This window comes from Arachis ipaensis, chromosome B5 (assembly GCF_059453495.1).
Source record: "Arachis ipaensis isolate K30076 ecotype BB chromosome B5, ASM5945349v1, whole genome shotgun sequence".
In the NCBI taxonomy this organism is placed as follows: domain Eukaryota; kingdom Viridiplantae; phylum Streptophyta; class Magnoliopsida; order Fabales; family Fabaceae; genus Arachis; species Arachis ipaensis.
In genome coordinates this window covers 44,807,521-44,817,626 of record NC_142440.1, presented here as the reverse complement: position 1 = coordinate 44,817,626, position 10,106 = coordinate 44,807,521, and the positions used below count along the sequence as shown (strand labels likewise).

General features: G+C 39.0%; 1 protein-coding gene and 1 non-coding gene across 2 annotated transcripts; one reads left to right on the top strand and one right to left on the bottom strand.

Annotated features, from left to right (window-relative positions):
- Positions 1 to 5,376: 5,376 nt before the first annotated feature.
- Positions 5,377 to 8,184, top strand: LOC148564035 (uncharacterized). The gene is made up of 2 exons (XM_088486402.1): positions 5,377 to 6,945; positions 7,000 to 8,184. Exons 1-2 carry the CDS (start codon positions 5,377 to 5,379, stop codon positions 8,182 to 8,184), a joined length of 2,754 nt encoding a protein of 917 aa, XP_088342528.1.
- LOC148564036 (small nucleolar RNA R71) lies at positions 5,962 to 6,065 on the bottom strand. Its single transcript, XR_015884865.1, has one exon. It is a non-coding gene; the product is annotated as a small nucleolar RNA R71 (small nucleolar RNA).
- Positions 8,185 to 10,106: the final 1,922 nt, after the last annotated feature.

The following is a 10,106-nucleotide window of genomic DNA, read 5'->3' as shown; positions in this document are numbered from 1 at the left end:
GATGTTTATGAATGTTAAATATGTTAGCTCTTGAAGAATAAGGAAAAAGGAGACATATTATTTGATAATCTAGAAAATCATAAAAATGATTCTTGAAACAAGAAAAACCAGTGAATACAAAAGCTTGCAAAAAAAAAAAAAAGAAAAAGAAAAATAGCGAAAAAAAAGAAAAAAAAAAGCAAGCAGAAAAAGCCAAAAGCTCTTAAAACCAAAAGGCAAGAGCAAAAAGCCAATAACCCTTAAAACCAAAAGGCAAAGGTAAATAAAAAGGATCCAAGGCTTTGAGCATCAGTGGATAGGAGGGCCTAAAGGAATAAAATCCTAGCCTAAGCGGCTAAACCAAGCTGTCCATAACCATGTGCTTGTGGCGTGAAGGTGTCAAGTGAAAACTTGAGACTGAGCGGTTAAAGTCGAGGTCCAAAGCAAAAACAGAGTGTGCTTAAGAACCCTGGACACCTCTAATTGGGGACTTTAGCAAAGCTGAGTCACAATCTGAAAAGGTGCACCCAGTTATGTGTCTGTGGCATTTATGTATCCGGTGGTAATACTGGAAAACAAAGTGCTTAGGGCCACGGCCAAGACTCATAAAGTAGCTGTATTCAAGAATCAACATACTGAACTAGGAGAATCAATAACACTATCTGTATTCTAAGTTCCTATAGATGCCAATCATTCTGAACCTCAATGGATAAAGTGAGATGCCAAAACTATTCAAGAGGCAAAAGCTACAAGTCCCGCTCATCTGATTGGAGCTAAGTTTCATTGATATTTTGGAATTTATAGTATATTCTCTTCTTTTTATCCTATTTTATTTTCAGTTGCTTGGGGACAAGCAACAATTTAAGTTTGGTGTTGTGATGAGCGGATAATTTATACGCTTTTTGGCATTTTTTTACATAGTTTTCAGTATAATTTAGTTAGTTTTTAGTATATTTTTATTAGTTTTTAATTAAAATTCACATTTCTGGACTTTACTATGAGTTTGTGTGTTTTTCTATGATTTCAGGTATTTTCTGGCTGAAATTGAAGGACTTGAGCAAAAATCAGATTCAGAGGTTGAAGAAGGACTGCAGATGCTGTTGGATTCTGACCTCGCTGCACTCAAAGTGGAGTTTCGAGAGATACAAGAGTTCAAATGGTGCACTCTCAATTGCGTTGGAAAGTAGACATCCAGGGCTTTCCAGCAATATATAATAGTCCATACTTTGATTAAGGATAGACGACGTAAACTGGCATTGAACACCAGTTCCATGCTGCATTCTGGAGTCAAACGCCAGAAACAGGTTGCAAAGTGGAGTTAAACGCCAGAAACAGGTTACAAACTGGCGTTCAACTCCAAGAAAGACCTCTACACGTGTAAAGCTCAATGCTCAGCCCAAGCACACACCAAGTGGGCTCCTGAAGTGGATTTCTGCATCATTTACTCATCTCTGTGAACCCTAGTAACTAGTTTAGTATAAATAGGACTTTTTACTGTCTTTCTATGGGACCTTTGATTAGTTTTATGCTATCTTAGACTTTCATGGGGGCTGGCCATTCGGCCATGCCTGGACCATTATCACTTATGTATTTTCAAATGGTAGAGTTTCTACACACCATAGATTAAGGTGTGGAGCTCTGCTGTTTCTCATGAATTAATACAAAGTACTACTGGTTTTCTATTCAATTCAAGCTTATTCCTATTCTAAGATATCCATTTGCACCCAAGAACATGATGAATGTGATGATTATGTGACGCTCATCATCATTCTCACTTATGAACGCGTGCCTGACAAACACTTCCGTTCTACATGCAAACAAGCTAGAATGAATATCTCTTAGATATCTAATACAGAGGACCGAGTCCGAGATATTAGAATCTTCGTGGTATAAGTTAGAACCCATAGATGGCCATTCTTAAGATCCGAAAAGTCTAAACCTTGTCTGTGGTATTCCGAGTAGGATCTGGGAAGGGATGGCTGTGACGAGCTTCAAACTTGCGAGTGCTGGGCGTAGTGACAGACGCAAAAGGATAGTAAATCCTATTCCAGTATGATCGAGAACCGACAGATGATTAGCCATGCAGTGACAGCGCATTGGACCATTTTCACAGAGAGGATGGGATGTAGCCATTGACAACGGTGATGCCCTACATAAAGCTTTCCATGGAAAGGACTAGGAATGATTGGATGAAGACAGCAGGAAAGCAGAGGTTCAGAGGAATGAAAGGCATCTCTATACGCTTGTCTGAAATTGTCACCAATGAATTACATAAGTATCTCTATCCTAGTTTATATTTCAATTATGTTTTAATTATTAAATCTCCAAAACTATCTGAATCCGCCTGACTGAGATTTACAAGGTGACCTTAGCTTGCTTCAAGTCGACAATCTCCGTGGGATCGACCCTTACTCACGTAAGGTTTATTACTTGGACGACCCAGTGCACTTGCTAGTCAGTTGTGCGAAATTGTGACAAAGAATTAAGATTATTAACGTACGTATAAAGTTTTCAGCGACGTTACCAAGGAATGGAACCGTCACGATTTCTGTGCACCAGGTCTCTTCAAATGTGTTGAATTCTCCTTGATATAGCACTCTAATTCAGCATTTCAACCTTTCAAAATGGGCCAAAAGGCCTCAGAAAATACGCTGCACGTGTTTCATTAATGAAATCACGTGTTGGGTCCTGTGCGGACGCACAGATGTGTGCGTCCACACACTTTGCTGTTTTGGCTCCTGTGCGTATGCACAGGTGATGCCAAGGCATCTTAGGCTAGTTTCACTAGCATTTTTCTGTTAGTTTTAGTTGTTTTATGCATTTTCTTGAGCTTAAAGTAACCAAGAATGGTTAAATGAATAACAAAGCAATGAACCATCCAAACAGTATGATTTTTGATGCAAATTCCATGAGTTTTTAGTTATATTACTTGAATGCTATGAAGGGAAATTTTCTCAGGAAATTTTGCAAGACTTTGATGCAATTGTTTGGATGATTTCAGGGAAGAAGAGGCTAGGCAAGGAAGCAACAAAATCAATAAAGGAAGCTTGAATATCACATGTGGAGTTTAAGTTCCAGTTTAAGCTTAAACTGGAACTTAAACTACCAAGCCATATAAAGCTGGAAATGGCGTTTAAGTTCCAGTTTAAGCCTAAACTGGAGCTTAAACGCCAGAATCATGAAGGCTAGGAAATGCTGGAACTGGCGTTTAACCTCCAGTTTAACCTTAAACTGGAAGTTAAACGCCAGAATGAGAATTTCACTAAGGGAGCATTTCCACGTTTAAGCTCCAGTTTAATTCGACACAAAGTCTCACCAAAGAAGCATTTCCACGTTTAACCTCCAGTTTAACCTTAAACTGGAGGTTAAACGCCAGAAGCAAGAAAGGCACCAGGACCATTTCCACGTTTAAGCTCCAGTTTAACCTTAAACTGGAGCTTAAACGTGTTCGACTGTTTCTCCCCTCCAGGGTTGTTTTCTTCATTTCCACGTTTAAGCTTCAGTTTAACCTTAAACTGAAGCTTAAACGTGTTCGACCCAATTGCTCCTCCAGGGTTGCTTTCTTCATTTCCACGTTTAAGCTTCAGTTTAACCTTAAACTGAAGCTTAAACGTGTTCGACTATTTTCCTCCTCCAGGGTTGCTTCCTTCATTTCCACGTTTAAGCTTCAGTTTAACCTTAAACTGAAGCTTAAACGTGTTCGACCCAATTGCTCCTCCAGGGTTGCTTTCTTCATTTCCACGTTTAAGCTTCAGTTCAACCTTAAACTGAAGCTTAAACGTGTTCGACAATTCACACTCCTGGGTGGCTTTCTTCCATTTCCACGTTTAAGTTTCAGTTTAACCTTAAACTAAAACTTAAACTTCAACTTAAACGCCACTTTTTGAAAGAGGTTTCTGGGCCAAATATCTTGAAGTTTAAGTTAGCATTTGAGCACAAACATTAACTTAAACGTATTATGGTATGAAACCCAATTGAATATCATGGTTTATGGGATTGGGCCTGAAGGATTGATGAGTCTGGAGCTTTAATTTGTTGAGTTTTGTGTCATTACTTGTTTATCACTAAGTTTGCTCAATGAATGTTACAGAATTGAATCACAGCCTCATCAGGATTATGGACCATAAACCCAAAGCAAAAGGAAAGCAGGGAAAGGCCTCAAAGCCCAAGAAACACAACAGAAGCTCAATTTAGAAAGTGTATAAATAGGATAGAATTTAAGTTAGTTAGGGAGAAGAGAATTTTGGGGAATTTTTCTTTTAGTTTTGTAATTGAATTCAGAGCTATGACTCACTAAACCCCTTTCATTGGGTTAGGGAGCTCTATTGTAATTCAATGAATCAATAATAGTTTTATCTTCTTCTTCAATCTTTTCTCTTGAATTTTGTTAGAAAGCTTCTCGATCTAATTCCATTGGGTAGTTGTCTTGGGAAAGAAACTACCCATAATTGGAATCCTTCGGAACCTTGGGAAAGGAATGGAGGATTCATGCTAGAGAAGCTTTCTCACAGTGAATTGGATTGGGGTTTGGATGGATATTGTGACATGTAATCCTACCAAATTGTGGTTCATGAAACTGTGTGGTATAATCAGTGATCGAGCATCATCTCTTCTTATGAACATTTAAACCAAGGGATTGGGAATTTGTTTGTTTTTAGAGAGAATTGGTGAGCCAAGGGATTGGGATCCAATCATATAAGATTGCCAAGCAAAATTCAATGAATGCATTGGTTGAGGAAGGGATAAAAGTTGTTTTGATTCGGAGATCTCAATATCTCCTAACACCCAATGAACTCCCCAATTCTGATTTACCACTTTCTCTTTACATTCTGCAATTAAGTTCATGCAATCACCCCCATCCCTTTTAATTTCAGCAATTTAGCTTCTCGCTCTTTAATTCATGCTATTTTACATTCCGCAATTCTCATCTAAATCTTGATTCCGCTCAACTAGAACATACTTCTAATCCGAATTGCTCACTCAACCAATCCTTGTGGGATTCGACCTCACTCTATTGTGAGTTTTTACTTGACGATAACCGGTGCACTTGCCGGAAGGAATTTTGCCGATCGTGCAATTTCCTAAATCGTAGCATAACAAGTTTATGCGCATCAAGTTTATGGCGCCGTTGCCGGGGATTGGTTTTCGATTGACAATTCTCAAATTGGAAGTTAACTAGATTGAGCATTTTTCTTGCTTTGTTAATTCAGTTCAAGTTACTTGTTGAATTTTTAATTTCTGCACTCTGTTACATTTTTTCTTTCTTTATGCCTTTAAATTCAAGCAACTAACTCACTGACTCACTAACTATTTGAATTAATTCCTCAACTACTCTAACCATACTCTTCCATTAACCAAGAGTATTTCACTTGTTTGTTGCCTGTGTTGTGTTCTTGCATGACAGGTAGGAGAGGAGAGACATCAACTCCTCCATATACCGAACCAGAGAAGACCCTTCATAGACTTAGAAGGGAAGCAAGAGGGAAGAGAGTACTGGGAGAAGAAGAATCTAAAGGAGAATCTGAGGACAATTTTGAGGAAGCTCTAGATCTCAACATGGATAGAGAAGTTCACAACCATGAGAGAGCTGATGGAAACAATGCCATTCCTGAGAGGAGGGTTCTTGGTTCATACATAAACCCAACCTCTGGGAATTGTGGTAGCAGCATTCAGAAACCACCCATTCAGGCCAACAATTTTGAACTCAAACCACAGCTAATATCACTTGTGGAGAATCATTGTTCATTTGGTGGGAGTGCTAATGAAGATCCAAACCAACATCTCACAAAATTCCTGAGAATTTGCGACACTGTGAAGTCCAATGGAGTCCAGGAAGATACCTATAAACTGCTCTTGTTCCCATTTTCACTCAGGGACAAGGCAGCTAAGTGGCTGGAATCATTTCCAAGGGGGAGCCTAACAACCTGGGATGAGGTGGAAAGCAAGTTTCTGGCACGTTTCTACCCCCCACAAAAGGTCAATAGGCTTCGATCTGAGGTTCAGACTTTTAGACAACAAGATGGTGAAACTCTCTATGAGGCATGGGAGACATTCAAGGATTTGACAAGGAAATGCCCACCAGACATGTTCCATGAATGGGTGCAATTGCATATTTTCTATGATGGACTTTCTTATGAATCAAGGAAGGCTGTAGACCATTCATCAAGAGGTTCATTGAACAGGAAAAAGACTGTGGAAGAAGCCATTGAAGTGATCGAGACAGTGGCTGAGAATGAGTACTACTATGCTTCAGAGAGACACAACACTAAGGGAGTCATGGAGCTGAACCATGTTGATACAATTTTAGCCCAAAACAAGGTGTTTGCCAAGCAACTAGCAGAGCTCACCAGGAAACTAGAAACAAAGCAAGTGGCCGCAATACACACACAAGATCAAGAGGAAGTAAGCACTGAAGGAGGTGATTGGGAAGAGGCCAACTATGTGGGAAACCAACAAAGGCAATCATATGATCCACATTCCAACACTTACAACCCAGGATGGAAAAACCACCCAAACTTTGGGTGGGGGAACCAACAAACCCAACCACAAAACCACAAACCTTACAACCACAACCAACACAACAATTCCACATACCAAAACTCCAACCAAAGATCATACCAAGCCACACAAAACACTTACTCCCAACCATCATATCATGGCCAAAATAATCAACCTACCCAACCTAATCCGAACCAACAATTTCAAGATCAATTAAACAGGATAGAAGGAATGCTGGCAAACATGGGCCAGGACATAAGTGAGTTGAAAAGCTTCAGGGATGATGTGAGATCGACCTTAAGAAACCATGGTGAAAAACTCAAGAGGATGGAGTCTCAAGTAGGAGAGCTATCTCAACAGGCCCCCAAATCAACTGCAGTGTTCCCTAGTGACACAGAAAAGAATCCTAAAGGGGAACAAAAGAGAGTGAGATGGGAAGAATGCAAGGCCATCACCATATTGAAGGAAGTCTCAGAAGAAGAAGGAATTAGACCCTCAGAACAGGAGCCAGAAATCTTGAAGGAAGGTGTGGAAGAAGCTAAGCATGAAAGTGAAACTGAGCAAGCCAAGGAACTGCAAAAAGGCATGCTGGAAACATACCAACCAAAAGCACCATTTCCTCAGAGGTTAGGAGGAGGTGAAAAAAGGAAAACCTATTCAAGGTTTTTAGAGACATTTAAGTCTCTCTATATCAATATTCCCTTCCTTGAGATTCTCCAGCTGATGCCTACACATATCAAGTATTTAAAGGAATTGCTGAGCAAGAAAAGAGTTTTGAAGGGAGGACAAACTGTAATAATGAACAAAGAATGCAGTGCCCTCATCAAGAAGGACATAGTCTCTAAGAAAACAGACCCAGGAAGTTTTCATATCCCCTGCATCATAGGGGAAACAAAAATTGACAGAGGATTCTGTGATCTAGGAGCTAGCATAAATGTGATGCCTCTGACTCTTATGAAGAGGCTACAACTGAATGAGGTGAAATCCACTGATGTAATCATACAACTGGCTGACAAAACTCAGAAGCAAGCTGAAGGGGTAGTTGAGAATGTGCTGGTGAAAGTGGGAATTTATTTCTTCCCCACAGACTTTGTCATTTTGGACATGGAGGAAAGCTACCTACACCCTATCATTCTGGGAAGGCCATTTCTAGCCACTGCTAGAGCGCTCGTAGATGTAGAACAAGGAGAGCTAATTTTGAGAATACATGACGAACAGCTCAAATTCAAGGTTTTCAAACTTGCATCTGAGCCTGAATCAGAACCTGAAAAGCCTAAGGATGATAATAGCCATCTGTGTTTGGAGGAAAACAATCCAGCAGCTGAAATTCTGAAACAGTCCTTGGAAGGCAAACAAGAATTGCAAGAGTTAAAGCCACAAGAATCAATAGAAACAGATCAGAAGGATCCTCATGGCATGAGGGTCAATGAAGAAATCCTCAAGAGAAAGGGAAGAATTGTAAAGAAATTGCCAAGAGGATGGAGAAACAAGAAAATTCCCACTGAAGGTTTCTCTCCGGGAGATAAAGTGATATCAAGTCATTATCTGCCAATTCCACCTGGCCTCAAAACCATTCCTTCCCAGCTCCCCCAAGTGTTCACAATCAGGAAAGTTCTTTCTATGGAACATTTAGAAGTCATGAAGGAATCAAATGGGGACGTTTTCATAATGAGAGGAGAAGGCATCAATCACTACAATCCACCCTAACAAGGGACAACCGTCAAGCTAGTGACGTTAAAGAAGCGCTTCATGGGAGGCAACCCATGTTTTAGTATCTTTACTCTTTATTGTTTTGCTTTGCATCTAATAAAGCATGGTTTCTTATGCATGAACTTGAATCCTCAGGACAACTGTTGAAAGAGTGCACTAAACATTGCATGTAAAATACAATTGGTATCTAAGTTTGGTGTGCCTGAAGGCACCCCAAATTTTATTCAAATTGTATTCAATCTTTCATTCAAAGTGCACAACCAAACATTAAGTTTGGTGTTCCTTTTGAACACAGTTAATGAAAAGCAAGAAGTTCCTCTGGATTTAGAAATTCATGACAAGTATACCATTTGCATGTTTTAATACTTTGATTTCAATTACTTTAGGTAGTAAAATTGTTTAGGATCAAAGAGCCAAAGTGACTATGATTTGTTAGAATTATGCACATTCATTAAGGATAACCAACATGGATTTCATGTCATCAGGAGACATTACCAAACACTAAGTTTGGTGTCCAGTAATAAGTGTGCATACATACAAAGGTCACGGCTATAAGCTCAGGAAGTCAATCATTGATTTACAATTCAAAAAAAAAGGAAAAAAACATGTACAAGTACTATTCATTATTCACATGAACGAAAAAAAAAATGATAGCAATTTTGTTTGTTTGTGCAGGTACAAAAGGAAGGATAAGAATGGAGGAAAAAGACAAGAAGGAGAAGACGGAGAAGAAGAGCAAGGAATTCCAGAAAGAAGACAACGAAGTCCCAGAGACCCCATGGATATGAGCAGAATGCAGGAAATCATAGAAGGAATGTCTCAACAATACATGAGGTCTCAGGAGAGACAAGAGGACTTTCACCTAAAAATGATGGATATGCAAAGGAACTTTGAATCAAGATTCTTAGATCTGCAAAGGGAACAGAATTTACACTTACAGGAATCCTTCAGCCACATATGCCAACACCAAGATGCCAATGTCTTGGCAATCAAAGAAGCCACCACTTTACAGAATGCAAGATACTCAGTTCAAGCTGATTACAACATCAGTTCTCAAATTAAGCTTAACTACATAGGGGAACATCTACACATGATGGACCCAGCATTCCCAGCTTTTGATGAGTATTTCAAAGGGAGGAAAGAAGGAGAAATAAACAAGGCAATGATCCTTGAAAAAGGAGTGGAAGAAACAATGAAAAAGGCTGGATTCTGGAAAAAGCTCATAAGAAAAGACAAAGGAAATACAAGTGGTCAAAAAGAGGTAGGAAGCAAGAAGAAGCAGGATCCCAAGAATCAATAAATGAGAGGTGGTCTCGTTCCTTATTAATCAAATGATAATTGATGAATTGTCTTTATGAGCTTTCTTCCATTATAAGTCATTTGAGTTTTATGTGAAATTTCTAGTATGTTTGTCTGTTTAGTGCTTTGAATAAAGTGAATGCCTAGATGTTTGGATATAACTTCACTTTCTTAAACAAATGCTTGCCATGCTTGTTCTGTTTCCAAAAATAAAAGAAAAGTTTGAACAAAAGTAACTTGGCTCAATTAGTGACAAATCAAGTAGAATTAAGTGGTGGTATGCATGCTTGATTGTTTAGTCAGATCACTGGAAATAGAGTGTAGAATTATCATTTTTTGTGTAGAAATTGAAAAACTGTCTATGGATCTTGATGAATAAATGTCTTTGGCCATGAAAAAGAAAGAAAAAGAAGAAGAAAAAGCCACTGAAAAAGGGCAACCAAAAAGCAAAAAAAAATTGAGAAAATAAGCTAGGCACCAATGGTTTGAACTTCTGAGACAAATGCCTGTGGTGTTTATGTATTAAGGATATGCTTGGATGAATAGGTTCTGAGGAGTGTTTCAACACTTGGTAACTTGGGTTAACTAACCCGGGATTATCAACCAAAAGTCCATTATCA